Source organism: Achroia grisella, unplaced genomic scaffold (genome assembly GCF_030625045.1).
Source record: "Achroia grisella isolate CSIRO2021 unplaced genomic scaffold, CSIRO_AGI_Agris_v1 utg487, whole genome shotgun sequence".
Lineage (NCBI taxonomy): Eukaryota > Metazoa > Arthropoda > Insecta > Lepidoptera > Pyralidae > Achroia > Achroia grisella.
Window position 1 is genome coordinate 2,908,712 of NW_026712891.1, and position 19,094 is coordinate 2,927,805.

General features: G+C 33.8%; 1 protein-coding gene across 1 annotated transcript in view; it reads left to right on the forward strand.

Moving 5' to 3' along the window:
- The window catches only part of LOC131846037 (cytosolic carboxypeptidase 1-like), a 72,287-nt gene extending 54,909 nt beyond the window's left edge, over nucleotides 1-17,378 (forward strand). The window contains exons 22-26 of the mRNA XM_059195249.1: nucleotides 11,964-12,051; nucleotides 12,361-12,525; nucleotides 12,915-13,091; nucleotides 15,449-15,567; nucleotides 17,182-17,378. Of these exons, the coding sequence (XP_059051232.1) occupies nucleotides 11,964-12,051; nucleotides 12,361-12,525; nucleotides 12,915-13,091; nucleotides 15,449-15,567; nucleotides 17,182-17,260 (628 nt within the window). The 3' untranslated portion in view covers nucleotides 17,261-17,378. The remainder of the gene's footprint in view (nucleotides 1-11,963; nucleotides 12,052-12,360; nucleotides 12,526-12,914; nucleotides 13,092-15,448; nucleotides 15,568-17,181) is intronic.
- Nucleotides 17,379-19,094: the final 1,716 nt, after the last annotated feature.

Below are 19,094 nucleotides of genomic sequence, written 5' to 3' on the forward strand. Positions count from 1 at the left end.
TTAGGTATATTCACATAATATTGATATTTTCTCTATACGAATAGGTTGCAGACATGTTACGACTAAATTGTACCTACTTTAAATATAAGTTATCTTAAAATGTAACGTACAAAACATGAAACAAATAGGTACTTTTAAGACGTCGAACGTATTCGTATATTTTTATAATCTTTTGATCTCACACGAGTGATGCCTATCAGCATTGTTTTACATCAGATGAGTTACGTTCTCCGGCGATACGAGTCGATAAAATGAAATTCACGATTTTATTTTCATAAAAAATCGAAGCAAGTAATACTTGATAGCTGCAAAGGGAGCAAAAGTATAGATTTGAACGATACAAAGATTTTTTCATCCGAAGATGTAACGACGCTTGAGGGAGCATTTAATTGAACGGCTCCATGACTGGTGTTTTGAATACAAGCTTTAATAGGGCATACATGCCGACAATATTCGATAAAAAAGGGCGTGACTACCTAAATATAATAACAGACGATAACCACAAGATTTTAATAGTATTGTTTATTTTTAAATAACACAATTTTTATAAATCAGTAAATTTCATTGAGAATATTTGTATGAGTAAATGGTATACATCTCCCTAGCGAAATCATTAAACAATTATAACCAATATTAGTTTTAAATCGCATTCTTTGTAAATGAAAGAAGTCGTATTTAAGAATATTCTTTGTATAAATAAAGAAAAGGTACAACAATAAAAAATCTTTCAAATTGAAACGTTTACTCGAAAAGTCAATTAACATCAAAAACAGTGCAAGCATTATACATTGTGTCTTATGTATTTGTCGAGTTTAGAATACTCATTCTAACGTACTAATTCTAAGACACATGAAACAATGCCGTCGTCGGTGGTCGTGTACTCTGATTACCACGATTACGATAAAAATGCTCCTCGCTATCGTTTTAATGCCGCTTTAAAAATAACAGCGTAATAGGCAACCGCAATAGCAATGGCCACTAAAAATGAAACAAAAGCAAAAAAAAATATCCCGTGGACTGTACCCTAGCTTGACGTCTCTGAATAACATTCGGAATATTGCCCAGTCATTATGCAGAGCATACGCAAAGGACTTTGGCATTTCCATAGAAAATACCATTAAAATCTTCATTACTTGCATGATTTACATATAAAAGTTGTGTTTCTTTTATTCACTACTGTTAATAGTTACTGAGTAATCCATCCGAAGTATGTAAGTCATAACATTTTTAGCCAGTTAATTCTTCGAATTTTATTTATTTTTTCCGTCAGAGTAAGTGTCAGAGTGTACGGCTGTCTACAACATAATCGGTAATAATAAATTACTTTGTTGGTGTATGATTGTCTGCTATTATATATGAAACGCATTGAACATTTACCTTGTTCTTGCGTCCATTTATCATTCTTTGTGCAAACGCAAATGTCAATTAGGTATCTAAACTTTTTAAATCATTCACATTTTATCCATTTAGTAAACTGCCGTGCATGTGACAAGCCTATATTCTACCTAGACAATAAATCGCTAAAATTATAATAATGATGATGACTAATATGCCTCAATGTTGTCAGCTATTTTGCACAGTGAATCCAAAATAAAAGAAAACCAATTGTTTATTCTATAACATATTAGTTATTCTAAAATAAAGTAAAAATAATTATTTACATTCGTGTAAAATAAGTACCTACATACAATGGAAGATTTATATCTGAAGTCGTTTTAACACTGAGTCAAGAAGATACAAATAATTCACTGTCGGCATAAGACCCCCATGACAGACATCGCAGACATCCATTATATTCCATCGCAGGCTCGTTTGCCATAATGTTTTAGCTCAGTTTTGGTTAAAAGAATAAATAAACTATTACAATCACTCACGAAAGCCGTAGCCTTCGTTAATATAAATCTCAGGACGCTTACATTCTCCGTAAATAACCAAATTATTTCTAATACTGTTGTTGGTTGGTCTGTTTGTCTCATTTGGCGATATTATTGATAAAATTTTAATTCTTTAAAATACCTACTCATTTTTCTCCTCTATATTCTCCTCTATATAAATATACATTATCAATGAGGAGACAATGAGGAGCTCAGTCGACTGATGTATTCTATAGAACAATCACAACTCAATGATTCATGTTTCTGCGCCTAACTGGAGAGGCATTCCCAACATAGCCGTCGCTTTAATTGACAACACTCGATTGTCAAATGGTATGAAAACAGCGGAGATACGCTTTATAGTTATCTTTAATACAAGTTCAATCCACTTTGGGTAACATCTACAAAAGAAACACGAAGTTGCTTGTGAGGATAGGCCTTTACCCTCTAGCATCACGATTTCTAAGAGATCCCTAGTAATCACTTGAGCATTATAACGGGTCACATCCGGCAGTTCTCATTAATAAATTTCAATATATTAATTTGTTGGGAAAAACTAAAAAGCTCATCCGAATATATCTTTACAGTTTACAACATAATTAAATCATCTCCAAACAGCCACAGTTTGTGGATAAAATTAATCCTAGTAGAGAGATTATGAAATAATATAGCTACGTACAACATTTTACTAAGTCAATACACATCATATTTTTACATATATGTAATTAATATAATTAAAATAACAGGTTTAAACTTATAAGTATTTGAACTAAACTTTAAAAGTTACTTCAAAAATCTTATATCGCATTATAACGCATAGGTATCTCTAGTTTTCCCCTATCGTCAATGAGTTAAATGAACCAAAACGCAATTAACTATTATTTTTATTTTCTATATACATTTTTATTAGTGTTCACAGATTTTGAATGGCATAAAATTGGCATAACAAATTTTTACAAAATATTGTTGACGAAGAATTAAAATAGCCAGCAAGTGAACGCTGTTTTACAATCAGTTTCGGCAGAATTATCTCGACTTTTACAGCTCGGATAAGATCGAAGCTATTTTTTATTGTTTTAAATTATTTAGGAGTGTTCTTGTGGAACGTCGTCATAGCAGTTGCACCGGCACGGCTGAGACCGGTCTAAAGGAGAATTTCGATGGATGTTTTTTCGGCTTACGGCCGCTATTAAAGACGGCATAACCCATTTGCACGCTCGCTGGTTCCATATTCCGTCTGATCTTTGACGTGTCTCATAATCCCAATGATTATAACTGTAGAGGCGGTTGGTAATGTCACTTTTTTTAGCAAAAATATATTTAATGCATCTTATGCAAAAAAAACTTTTTTGTGTTCTCAACTGTCATTGCTTATGGAAGCAATACTGAATGTAATAGTAGTTAATATTAATATTTTTTTAATTTTAGTGAAAGAAAACCCATCCCTCGAGTCTTCAGATGTTTGTGTAAATAAGAAACCTATAATCGAGATAACTCGCAAGGATTTTTAGTTACATGTTATTCATGATACAAAATAAATTGTTTTGGCAACTAAAGAACTATCGGAAATGCAGATGTTTTACACCTATCGTCAATTTTTCATTATAATAATGTACATTAAATTATCCGATGTAACACAGGAGGCAACTATTAGCGTGGTACGGCGCATACACGCGATGTTATTGATTCGCTTCGCGCTGTCATGGCATAGGTGGTTAAGTATTTAAGCAATTACTCACTAGAGATTGGAGCTGCAACGTTGACTCGAGGATATAAGATAGGTTCCCGTTATAATTGGGCTCGTACACGAGGTTCGCTCGGGTGAGGTGTCAGAACGGTGGTGTCGGCTACGGACCCATTGCCACGATGGTCACCTATAATTTACCCGAGACACGGCCGCCCGCAATCGGTCCGACAATCCCTCATCATGTTTATATTCAGGGAAATCGCAGTTGTTACAGTTATTGCGTAATCCACCTTTCTATATAGGCACCCGATGGTATGTTATTGGTGGTAATCAATCCGTAATAATAGTAGAATTCCAAAGTTACTCTTACCGTCTGTTACCATATCAACATGTCAACAAATGCACCAAACTAATGACGTTTAGGCATCATGGTATTGATGCATTTCGGTATACGTATACATACATTAGGTACATCTTGAATAACGGCAAAGGCTTACTTATTTTGCGAAATTTAAACTTCTTGAAAAATACAAGTTTAAAAATTTAATTCTATCTAGACATAAAATTTCTTTATTGTCTATCACTATATAATGTAACTGTAATGATGAATCACTATATAATGTAAATGTAATGTAACTTAAGGAAATTTACCTTCTAATTTCAATGATAAATTACAATTTCTCAAATAATGAAATTACATGATAAGTATGACATCTTAGTCCTCTGGAATGACAACGCATGAGTATCGCATGATAATGTGATATATTCATGTATATCTATAGACGACGGTTACCGCGTACCATCAGGTGAGCTGTCAGCTTAAAATTCATAATATTTAGGTAGGTATAGATTTTGTGTACCAATAATATTTTTTTAATAATACAGATGATAACTTGGAGTAAATAATTTAATACTAGAACTATGCAGACAAAATCGCGGACATGAACTAGTTAACAGTATATTTATACATTTCATATAAATACATAACTATTAAACCTGTTACAAATTCACTTCCTTTGATAATTCTAAGGAGAATGACCTCTGAATTACTTTGCACACTACATCTTTGTGACGTTAAATTCTTACAGTGCGACTTTTAAAATTAAATTAAGTTTACTGTCATCGTATGCAGTAGAGAAAATAAGTCGTAAATCGGTACGTCTAATAATAATTACGTTTACGTTTATATATTTTTTACGAGTATTCACTCGAAAATAATGTTAATTCATTAATTAAATGACTTCTATTCTAACTACATTCCGAGCTATTTATCTATTTATTATCGTACAGGTAAATGAACATAAAGATGTTTTTGAGTTGACTTAGTTTAGTCACAAAATTGTTATAAACTTATGTACCTTCTTACATTTTCACTACCATTTTTACCTCATCGTATATCAGATACCTCTACAATTTATTACCAACTGATAAAATACTAAAAAACATTTCCTATTGTGGGCGCTAAACTATCGATGAAATTATTATAATTTTATCGTTATGAAGTGTGATTTCCTTCCCATAGGTTCAAGGTTATGAACGTGATTTTGAAATATCGTAAATTTAATCTCAATGGCTCATCTGCGGCGCCGATCTCCGTTTCTCACGAACGACTATAAATGATGTTTTTGCATTTCTATCTTTATTTTCATAACGTTAAAAGCTATGTCATCCCTTAACATACAAATTTTATAGAAAAAATCTTTATGTGTTTTATATAGGTAAGTGTTTTGTTTGAGAGCCGTATTTAGCAACCAGTTATGCGGTTCTTTGTTATCTCTATTGATTCTGTCAATATTTACACTAACTCGTGCAGTGTTTACTTAAAATATCTAAATGAAATAGAGATGAAGTGCATTCTATGCATTTTTAAAACTTTGAATTGGAGCAATAGTTTGGTCAACTAACTACTAAAGGTATAACTTATGTTTTCTTAAGATTCTATCTATAAATGAGTGAAATATTTATCTACTAAAAAATCATTTTATAGTCTTCTAAAGCCTGAGTTGTATCATAATAAAATATAACTATTTATCACCACGACTATCTTTAAACAACAAAAGCGCCCAAAATGAATGGACTGACCATACATTTGTCATATATTATTATTGCTTTTTTCAACAGTAATTAAAAAATAGAAATAAATTTTAATACCTATATCTTTCTGTCATGCTAAAATAATCACCTAATTGAGCATCTAAAAAAATGAAAAATGAATGCTGAGAAATCAGAGATGGATCGTTCACAGCCGGGAGCACCGGAGCGGCGTAGCTAAAGCACAATTGCACAATTAGTTGCATTCATTGTGCTTCCGGATTCTCTCTGGATTGTATTAGCTACCGTAAGAATACCTACATCTCCTAATTACTATGCTATATCTCATAAATATGACGTCTACGCTATTCATAGAGACAGACAAAATATATGACAGATTCCTTAAACATACGTTGAAGTTTTACAGTTTAATATTAGATATATTTAGCGATATGGATCCTGTAGGAATTTGTCTAGGTGAGTAAGTACTTCATTTTAACCCATTTGAGCAGCTAAGCATATTGTTTTGTAAACTATATTTTAGTTGAAGAAGCATGACTTCTTAGTCTTCCACGAATGGCAACGAATAAGTGGTATCACTAGGTCATATGTTAACATGATGTTCGTATTCTTCATATGTGTATATATACGACGATTACCAATTACCAACAAGTAATTACTACCATTCCAAAAAATTATAGCATATCGCCTTCTGTGCCACATACTTTCAAACTTAGTATTTGAGATTATAATAATGCAATTCTAAAGAGAAAAGTCATCTTAATATTCTTAGTTTTAGACATTCCTAAATAGTCTACATACATATCTATAGTTATGTTAACCTATATTTTACATTAATAATTTTTTTACACATATGTAATTGCTGTTTGTTACAACATCCTAATAAATGTATTAATATTATTCTCCGGAATGAAATAAAATAATAACATAATATTCTAGGATAATATACCTAATCGAAAGATTTTATGGAATCGGTTCTAGAAATTACCCCGATTGCGATGACGTTTCCGCATCTAATGAAGAAATACTGCCGTGTTGTATTTTACATGCTATTCAAGGAACAGGCTCTCCTTGAGGTTCAAGATTCAAGGATGTGAACGACGCTCAACAATTAAAATTTAACCCACGACCTTCTGGGAAGTGACTATGCCATGACATTCGGCGACGCCCCCTAATCGGTTCGCGAGCTGGCAAATTCTCATTTAATTGAATACTTAATTATTGTTATGAAGGTGTTAGTGGATATGGTACAAACGTACGTGGTTTAAAAATACAAGATTTGTTTAACGTGGCTATACAATCTAATATATATAGATAATGATAACAAATGATAATAATAATTATATTCAATATTTATTGTCATCGTTACTAATAGTGGTCACTGAATTATGTCATTGAAAACTATTTATATCATTTATGAGACTTTATAATGGTAACCCTTCACATATCGTTCTATGGTGCAAGTCAACTAATACATAACTTACATATCTTTTACCGCTTCTGATCAGAATTATCTAAATATCCACAGTACTAAAATCGCTTTTACACCTGTTATTCTTGCAATCGAATATTTAGGTATAATGCAGTAAACTACTTACAAATCTACATGGGTACGTAGGTATATGTAGAAATATCACCCAAAGTTAGAACATTTTTAGTTGTTTTGTGTTCTAAAGTATAATAAGTGTTTGTAAGTCATAAAGTAGAGTCATAAATTTCACATGCAATTAATAATAGTTAGTAAGATCTTGTTACAATATACCAGACTATTTTATGAAGGGACGACGCATAAAACCTTGGTATCTAATAAATCAAAAAGAAATAAGTACTAAACTGAAAAAAGTTCCTCGAAAGGGACATTGTATTTCGAAAAACCTTGACCTCGGGTGTTCTATTCAGATGTCCTTATTATTCCACTGTCGCTAGAGCATAAAGTGCGCCGCCAGCTTGAAAGGTCGAATGAGATTATTTTCACAAAACATAAGCCGCCATAAATAAAATGAAGCGGGCAGAGTCAGCTAATGAATTACGATGCGATCGACCATCGAGTGTAAGATTCTAGAGTCACGCGGCGCTTATGCAGTGCATTCGGCCCGGCCATACCGTACTCGTCGCGCGCCGCTCAGGGGCAAGCTGCAAGCGACCGCTACGGGCATTGTACGTAACTCGCCTGCGTGCACAACCTAAGCTGACAGTCACCTTCATCGCGCTAACAAAGAACGCCAAGCTCGTGCGAATAGTTCACGCTCCACCTCTTGCATCATTGTAATAGTCGGGTGGCTCGAAGTCAACGACATCCGTCGGCGAGTCATCGTCGTTATTGAACTTGAACCTACTTGTACCTTCTGAGGAGGTATTCACGCCGTGGCGCAATACTATGCTGCAATTCACATTTCAGTTGCTACTCAACATAAATATAGCTCAATAAGTAAATAGGCGAATCGTGGAGAGCCAGGCATCGAACCAAGGACAACCGGTCCACCGTTCATAATAAATAATACCGCCAGACCTTTGCTCACCTGCTGCTCGAACATTATCTGCACATTTGCCAACTTATTGAAATTATCGCTATATAGTTAATTCTGTATTTGTTCCTAAAGTTTAAAAAAATCATTTACCTACGTCTATTCTAAATACAGTATTAAGCGAACGGTAGTTCAATCATTTTCAAAGCGTAACAGTCATGGTGTGACATAAATCTTTTATTTTTTAAATAAATTACTCACGAAGGTCGTCGCTCACGCCTAACGAACGATCACTGGCAGATACTTAAATCAGTAAGCACAGCGGTGCGGAAGTCCAACGAACTTCGACTTCACTATATTGGATTATCGCTAGTTCATCGTTGTCGCAAACTCACAAATACTGCTTTACCGCACTTATCCGTGTAATGAATTTATGAAAAATACTTCATCTTTAAGTAGCTACTTAAATCTTCGGAATTCACATTAAAAACATTACATAAATCTGGTTAAATTGTATATACATAGAGATGAAATTATTCCTAGAGATTACGCAGCAGGAGATGAAGGACATCATTCAACCTATTAATATTTTAACGAGCTACTTGCGAACAGGATCTACCTATCTCTTGATACGCTGTAATAATGCTTCCTGTATGTTTTGCATCCAATATTACCATTCCTAATAATAGATACACTTACATACTTAGTTGCATTGCATTATCGCAATTTTCCGCTATACAATTTTACCCAGATCACATCGCACAATATTCAGAGAGCTCTACGTAAAATAGTGGTCTACATTACGGTGTATTACAAATAAAATACAGTACCGCTTAACATTGTGTGACGAAAGGCCGTGTTTACCAAATTGCGTTTGAACTCACGGATCACGATTTGCGATTAAAATTTGGATAAGATAAATATAACTAAAATATACTTTCAAGAAAGTATTAGGTACATGGGACACGGTTACTGCATTCCTGTTGTATGAATAGCGGTATCTACTAGAAACGAGGGACTTGATATCGAACCATCTATTACGAATTGTATTGCTCCTACCAAGATCGAATAGTCTAACTGACTAATCTAAAGGTATCAACACAGATATACATTAAATAATTATAGAATATCTATATCGAAACAAATAACTTCCAAATATTAGTTTAAGTCACTACTATTTACTAAATAAAATCTCCAGAAAGCTTCATTGTCAATTATCTAGTACAATCGCCATTCCGGGTGGATGATTCACCAATGCTATAAATAAAAGCTAGGCACGTGTGTTAATTCCAAAGGACGCTATTTAATAAAGACAGCCACGTCATGTTATTGTCGCGGTGGCACCGGATAAGCGTGGCAACCGGCCGATTGTCTCGCGACTATCGTAAATAACTCGCACTGTGTCCGGTGTCCGATACGAATACAGAGTACTAGCGACATTTAGCGAAACTTACCATCAGCATCCGACTTCTACCTCTGACCCATCTAAATGCCGTCTGTAATTCCAAAGTGCTTGAATACAATTTACGATCGCTAGACTCTTTGTACTGTTGAGGACACGTGGTTAGATGTAGTCTTCAAGTCCGGTCACAGGAAATAGCCCTCCGTGAGCTGAATACGAATATGTATGACGTGTGTTATGCACAGACCTATGAATGGCTGCACAGCAAAGCCACCATCGATGACCAACGGCTATCTGAAGTACGTGAAGTACTTTTTCATATTCATGCACAATTCCATAAATACATACAGCTACGAAGCGAAGGTTGCAATTGCCTGTTGGCTATGAATACCAACCGAGGTAAAAACAATGGACATGTGTTATAAATAGGTGGAATAAATATAATGGTAAAGTCTCTTTAGTCTATTTAACTGGTTGCACGTTATGCGAGGGGTGCATAGAGGGCGGGTACAGCTCAGCCGAGCTCCGATAGTATCGGTACGCGGCGCAAGCTAAAAATAGATAGCTAGGCGGACCCTTGAACTATCCGCGGTCGTCACTACAGGCTTCAAAGGGCTACTACTCCTCAAATAGGTATTCTTGTATCGCATATATAAATCTAAGAATTGTTATTACAGAATAAATATGAATTGGGAAAAATACCCATACCTATGTAACATATTTGAATGATAAATCGCATAGACAAAATGCGTACAAATAAAGGTGCTAACAAAATAGATACTGATAACGAACAATCTATAACTATTTAACGAAAACCGGAATGATAATGGATGAGTTATATTTATCAAGAGTTAGTCATTACTGACTCTATAATAAGAAGTTATGCAGCAACCCTGTGTATTTGTTCTGATACCGCAACTAACTACCATAAAACACGGCGGAGGCAACTTCTCGCTTGTTCGCTTTCATTCGCGCGCATACGAAGAACGCTTATTTTTTTCCCTGATTAGAGTAAAAGATGTACAACCGGTCCATGAGCGAAGGCCGCGGCCAGGGACGGGCGTATCCCTCCACTACTCTGTCGCAGTAGGGGACGCCGACCGACTCCACGTCCGCTAATGATGTGTCCGGTGAACCACTCCTAATTGGACAACTGACCACTCCAGGAAAAAATATGCACCAGGACTTCTTAGAACTGCGGCGAATAGGCTGAGCGACACGCAATTTGAATCATATAAATTATGAAATTCCTCTAAAATTATTTGCCACATTAAAAAGCCGCTAAAGTATTATAAAAAAAAGAAGTTTTATCTCCGAAATAATTTGTCGATACTCCGACTCGGTTTCTGTTATCAAGATCTGTGAGATGTGAATTTAAAATGAATCAGTTCTCGGGAAGTCGTTTGGGAAGATTTTTTCGTCCTTGGTTTATTACCTTTTCCCGTGATTCCCGTGGCTATCACGATACGGTAGCTAACAATCCGTCTAGTATCACAAATAGGAACCTAGAACAGTTACTCGCTCTGAACGGTTTCTTTGTCCATTGCGTATCTTACTGAATGCCATTATGTCAGTACCACGTCCACAATAAGAATTGCCTTTAATAACGGGAGAGTTCTACTGAATTGTCGTTGATTGCAGACGCTCTTACGTTTACCTAGCTGTAAATAATAACACTACAGTGCACTACGGACATTATTCTGTCATAAATAATCAAAGCTGTTGCAGTGCCTCTAACGTTAATATGTTATATATGTTTGTTTCGGTACTAGGCAACTTCTATGTTTTATCATCAATTAAATTAGATATACAATACGTGAGCTCCATTTAAAAAGCACTTTTAAATGTATAGCATATAAAAATGTATAAACATATAAAAAATTCTAAGAACCACAAAGAGCTGACAGGGGACACGTCCAGAGAGAGATCTTCTTTTTATTACGACTATCAATCAAACAAACATAAAGTCGTAATGAATACAAATTTAAATGAAATGAAAATTGGTGAAGAGCCGGCGGGGCCACCACATCACAAGTGCCATTTGTTCGAGACGGAGCGTGGAGGCGCGTGCTCTGTCTGCGTCTCACGCGCATGCATCGACTCGTCAAATTCCTACGTGGCCAGCCATTCATTTCATTTAATAGCTTGTCATATTAAATTGTCCCCGCAAAGCTTTCTGTCCAACCGTGTGCCTTATAAGCACATGAATCGATTAATATTATTATATACACCAATATAGCTGTCAACGTGATCTGGCCGCGCATCTAATGAAATTACCGTTACACTGCATTGTATTAAGTTGTAAATAAACTCGATTCGATGTGGTCTTGCCATTTACGTTTATGATATTCTAGTATTAGGTGAACTTGGATACGTACTGCGAACGTGTCATTCCGATGAACACGTCGAAGCCGTTTAGTTGCGCGGCTTTTGAAATTTCCTGGCAATAATCTCGTCCTATAAAATGCCATTTCTTGTTTCAGCCATCGATGCGGCTTGACTAATGAAGATTTAAATCGACGTTGGTGTAAACCCAATCCAGTTCTGCATCCGTCTATTTATCACACTAAGGTAAAAGGACGCTCCAACATTATTTTAATTAAATATATAATAAGATTAGTAACGGGAAATATTTACACGTTTACAGCCAAGCTAAGTTTTCCACACTAGCCACGCATCTTAATATCGGATTTTATTTCGAGTTTTCTTTCTCTTGCTCCGATTTGTATCTTTTCGTAATTACGCCTTATGTTATACCAATAGAAAATAATGGTAATATACATCTTTTGCGATCTTTCTGTATTCATACGTTACGTAGGTACCCTACACGTTTACATAATATTTATGCAGGCAGGTACTTTTAATTATTTTACATTGTAGGGTCTAATAGAATACCTAGTTCGTGTTTGGAAAAAACCACCGTTAGTATACTGTGATTATCATGGGCACTCGCGTAAGAAGAATGTATTTTTCTACGGATGCGCGGGCGCAGAGAGTTGGTGCAGCAACGACCGATTAGTGCAAGACGAACCGGTCAATTACCTTGTAAGTAAAATATGAGATGAACTATACAATAAGAGAGCCTTATTATATATTTATTATTCCAACATATATATCCTAAATATGATCATAATACTAATACAATAAATATATATCAGTCTTTGTAGACCTTTGTCATATTTGATTAAAAGTGTACCTACTTAGCAAAATGTGGGCGTGTCAGTAATGTGTTTAAAACAAACGTGACAGTAGACAATGTCGCTAACTATACCATCTGAGGTTACAGTCGTAAAAACACTATTCATTTTTATTAAGAAGAACATAAAGAAAAACATTTCAAAATTTTAAACAGTATGATATTTTTTATGAATATTCCTAATTTTTAAAGTAGTAATTTCTAATGTATTCGTAATTTTTAAACGTTAATATAATAGATGCTGCCAGCACTGATGCACCGGATATCACCAGCGTTTGCGCTTGGCTCATGCTCGTTTCGAGTGGAGAGAGAGAGGGAGAGCACCGCCCGCGTCACAGTGTGGCGACATCTTGGTGTCACCAGATCTTATACCATGGAAGCTTCTTTCTGCGGATTTGATCGAGGACCATTCAAGGTACAAAAAAAACATTAAAACCAAATAAATATGTAGCTATATGTTCTAAAAGATCCTACATAATTATGTTCGAGTATAATTGATTTACAAATGTACTAGAAATTCTAAGACTGTATTGTACAATTCCTAAAACTTAAAATATGCCTATTACCTATATCTACTTTAGTATCTCTAAAACGGAGTTACTAAATTGATTAATGAAGCGCTCAAAATTATTCCACGGATATATTTTCTAAACTTGCCGATATTAAAATATTTGTAATATACAATATTAATTCCTAATAACATACAGTGGACCCGCGGTAATCCGGCCCCTGTCTAATCCGGCCCTCCTTGTAATCCGACATTGTCTATTATTTGTTATTGAATATTACTTTGACAATATACTTCAGAGTGCATATACATACATACATATATAACATAGAATCTTATCACTGGATCTGTAATTTGTCGGATTACAAGATACTCTTTTGTAAAAAATTCCGGACTATAAGCAGAGGACCCTTAAGCAGCACTCTATAATCCGACAAATACGATGGTCCGACACTGCCCTGCAAAACGTTTGTCGGATAACCGGGGGTCCACTGTATATGTATATAATATAAAGAATTATCATTGGATCTATAATTTGTCGGATTACAAGGTACTCTTTTATAAAAAAATTCGGACTATAAGGGGTCTTAGGCAGTACTCTATAATCCGACAAATTCGATAGTCCGACACTGCCCTGCAAAATGATTGTCGGACTATCGGGGGTCCACTGTATTAGAATCTACATTGAACTATGTAATATTATCTGTAATTGAACGTAACCGAAGAAGTGGGCACTTACTTTCTATACAATTCACACAACCTAACACGATGATCGATAGCAAAACCGTTGATCGCGATAAATGCATTAGGTACTACACTTAGTTGCAATTAGAAATGACGGTTTAACTAAAGATTAATATGATAACATAATGCCGATATGTAGACTAATACATCTAGCGGTGTCGCCGCCATACAAGTTGTTCGATCCCTCCGATAAGGCTGCAACCAATCTGCAATATATCTACCTACTATGTGGGAAGACGTCTATCCGCTTGATTCTTTTTTTCTGATACAACATCACTGAGTCTAACGTTACTAACAAACATTCCTTGAAGAAATGTCGTCGATCAACTATTACTAATGAACTCGTCCTCAGTCAAGTAAGGTTTTAGATTTTTTTCTATAAAACAACTAAATCTAAAAAATGTTACTTTGCTACGTTAGTTGGTTCTTTCGATTTATTTTCTTAAATTGAAAGAAAATTAGGGGTAGGTAATAGATTAAATTTATTTTACTTGTTATAAATATAGCGATAACAAAATCTTTCTTTCGCGATTGTATCTATAAATATACATCAATCGTAACTATGAAGATGGTAAACCCAGCAATAGTATTTCCGAACTGATACGATATTGAAACCTTCAAGAAAAGAGCTTATTCCTTTTTAAAAGGCCCACAACGTACTTGCAATTCCCCTGGTGTTGCGTGAGCCGCATGCTCGTTTGTCTCCTGCGTTATTAAAAAAAAAATGAAGAACAGATTCCTAGTAATTGATTTATACAAAATTCAATATACCATATTGGTACAGATTTTGAAAAGTTAAAATATAATCAATATGAAATAAGAATGGTGACTAAAACTGAAAGAACTAAATAACCGTTGTGGTAGTCGTAAGTTTTTTTTATAGGAAAAGCAATAACAACTGACAAGTACACAACAATAGCAATACCTACTTGACATAATACAATTTAGTACAGTAAATGAGTTATGTAAAGATTTTAAGTACCTGTCTGTTAATGTCCAATCTGTCCTTAACAGACAGGTACCTGCCCATTACTTACCATTACCCCACACATTAACACAAAATTATGGATAGTAAATTGAGACTTATCGAAGTGGCAATTACTTACCACCAATATATCAACTTTTTTATAGATAGAATGATTGATGACGTAAATATTTTCAGACGAATGTAGCACGCCCAATACTTCATTACAACGCTAATCACAAATACTTATTTTATGGTAATCATCTTTTACGAAAAACCTTTTTTTAGTTTTGACAATTATAGTTACTTTTAGAACAGAAAACCTATAAAGAAATTTTCAAAGTGAAAATTAAGTATATATTCAAAGTTACGGAACTGAACAAAAAATAAGTAGTAAACAGCAGTGACAAAAATTAATGACTTAGATGAAAAACTAATTATTTCATTTCCTATTAAAATAATTACTGCTACAGTCCAACGATAATTCAGTACTGCATAATAGCTACTTAATAGTTTATATATAATAGAAAACGTCTTATTATTTTTCTGTATACAGGGATTCCATCTTAATACGCAGCATCTTCAAAGCGTTGGTAGCGACTTTTGCGAAGCACTAAATGGCCTGAACGATACTGTCGCCAATGTTGATATACAACTAACCAAAGATCTCAACGGGTAAGTTTGTGAATTCTCCTTCTAAAACCTTCCATTTGTCTATATTATGCCGCCAATACTATGATGTAGTAGGTAAATGTAAAGAAACAAGATGAAATAGCTGCATATTCATCGTATATCTCTCTTCAGGGGGAATGGGGAAGACGTTTGTTAATATTATGGACCCCATTGCTAGCACTGTATAGAACATTGCTATCAATAAAAAGTCAGATTCACCTCCAAGCAATCCCCATTGAAAACCATCGTGATCAACACATCAGGATGGGCTAACTGACCTGACCTCATGCTTATACTATCATCCTCCACTGATGACCCACAAGCGAATGTCGTTAGAGGCGGGTGCCACATTCCATATTGATACATAAAAAGTGTTTAGGTACATATAGTTCACACTGTATATTCTGTCCTAGCGTTGATGTGTGAACAACAAAAGAGACCCTTCAATTAATTCTAGAACATTGTTTTATAACCTCATTACTTGACAAAAAAAGTATACAATTTTCACGTAAAAGTTATCTTCCTGCAGTTTTTTCCCAAAGAAAATGATTCGCGCATAATATTTTTTTAAATTCTTAAATTATCATTTCGCAATTAGATATGCTTGAATAATTATGATAGTACATATATACATAACTATTACATATATTTATATTTATTTGACAGAAATATAATTGATATTGATTTGACCAGTGCCGGAATTAACAGGCAAGTTTTGGTTTAAATTGTTTTTCATGTGTGTAATAATAACAGAAATTTGATTGTGCATATGCCTTCTTTTGTATTAACCTTATTCCCTATAGGTATGTTACCTGCATAATGAATATTATAAATTATATATGTTCGCCGTATTTTAAGGAATTCTTGGGACAGCTCTTTTCTCAGACTAAGACGTGAATTTTCTTGCACAAGTTATATAGAGGTGTGATAACTGAGAATTTCCACAAGCGTCACAGTGTATATTTGTACTGTAATGCCATTTCTGAAACCTATTTTATACAAAAAAAATTTGTTCCTTTAAAGAATACATAAGAAATGCATCGTATTTATAACACACACACTTTTATCTTCTGGAGATAAAGTCGTGAACACATGCCACAAAGTTAAATAAATAATTAATCATCAATGACAGGTATGCAATTTAGCTGTGATAACCATAAAAAATCGTAGAGCAGAGTTTTTGTAATGACTAATTATCTCGTATTTTTGGTGGTTTTTGTATCCAACAAAGCGTTATTATAATGATTGTTACTAAACATAATCATATTAGCAATTAAACTTTCAACTTCATAAGGTGTTTTTTTTATTACAGATTGTATTGTGCCCACTTTCTTTTATGTAGGTAATTGGAATGGATGGTTGTCTTCGTACTATTTATTTAATTTTTCTGTCATATCGCACCCTTTAACCGAAACACAGCTTAAAAATAAGCTAAGCTAAATTTTATACAATACACATAGAAATAATTTTTATCCTTTAAAATGCAAAAACTACGTCAAATCTGTACAGATTTTTTTTATATCGTGTATCGTAACGTCAAAATCATTATTTTTCTGTTTGAAATGTATAGCGAATGTAGGTACTTAATAATAAATATCTGTATAATTTTGCCTGCAGTGAAGCAGCAGTAGACAGCGAACAGGGCTCCGGCTCAGATAGTGTTCTGAAAACGGATTCCGATGAAGACTTCGATTAGATTCCATCGTGTTCTACCTTAGGTTAAGCGTTCACTACAAAACTATATTATGTCATACATACACATTTCAGTTGCACAAATAACGTTTGTTATTTCATTCTTAGGTTCGTTTATCCAAGTTACATACATGACATGAGTAATTTTTAAGTTTTGTTTTCATTTTATATAAAATAAACGTTAAAACAATTTTAAGTTGTACGTGTGACTCGTGTAACAAAATTTGCGTGACATACGCGTGTGATGTTATGAATTATTGGATGTTATAATTATGATTAAATTTTAAGTGGCTTGTGATCTCACTAATGAATAAATTAAGAAATCTCTGTTTTTTTATTTTCTTTAAAACTGATTCCCTAGGATAAACTACGTACATACTCGTAGTACGTATCTAAGAGCAATAAGTTATTGAAAGAATAAAGTTATGTTTGTAAGTTAGGTACGTAAACTGTGGTCTATGCACAGGACTGCATGACCACTACGAATGCTATGGATAGTAAATTGTTTCACTCTTCACACAACCTTATAGACCAGTAGGTACTACTAAATATGTAAAATTTACAAGCTTTTTTGATTTAGATGATGTTATGGAGTCAGAGAGTCAGTCAGCCTAATATGTTGCCCCTTGGTTGTTTCGCTAACATATAAAATAGACCGTCATTCTGTTACACTCGATATATATTGTAAGGATATTTTATAACATATACGTAAATTCATATATCAGAAAATAAGTGCAATTTACATATACTTCAATCATTATCTAATAATGCCTGGATAACGGCCGTCTGTCCAAACTATGCGTACAGTCAAACTACATTCTAGCAGTAGTCAGTTTCTTAGGAAATAAATGACGGTAGACGGTCCTTGGATTTTGCACTATGATATATCCTTTATATAACTGAAATACAGGATGCTAAGCTACCGGCATGAGAATTATTGTTTTCATAATTGGGCATTAATAAAAATTCAATACAAATACATAATATAGGAAAATTTATATATTATTATCTCAAAACTCAATAGTATATTGTCATTATCAACAATGAATCACATTTTACTTAATGTAAGATTATTATAAATAAAAAATTTGCACTGTCCGCACCAAATAAAGTTAATAAAGGCAATACTTTACCACTTTCGTTTGCCAAGTTGCATTGCAGCAACAAATTGTATTATAAAAACAAACAAACTAAACTTGTTCCCTAAGGTAATCACATAAATAATAATAAATACTAAATTTTACAATGTGATGATATAACACTTTGAGTACTACTTAATAATTAATGCAATTATAATAACATTTAATGATCACAACTCCTGGCTGCTCCTGTGTTTGGTGAGATTGTATATTAATTATAAATATTAATGTTGTTACAAAATATTAAAAAGATGAACAAATGAACTATATTAATTTGTTCTTGTTGTAGTAAATCCATATTCTTACGAACTATATGTTAATAATTATATTTCCAACTTATAAGTGAGCAAATAAAGGATATATTAAAATTATACTTCGAATATATTAACAAAACATATATATTACGTATAAACGATCATGTAAAACTTCTCTATGTAACAGTATCTATTACAATGTAATCTGTGGCATGATATACTACAATTGTAGACAATTTTATTGAAAGACACGCTACGCTGTAAATTACAAATATTGAGCGCTACAGTTTATTAAAAAATTTAATTGGATCACTGCTCAAAACCTCCGGGCAATTCAAGCTGACTAAAACAAGTTTTACTAGAAATAATATTATTTTTGCAAATGCTAATGCATATAGATTTAATTTCATCTTGTATAGGCACTGAGATCATATTATCAAAAAAT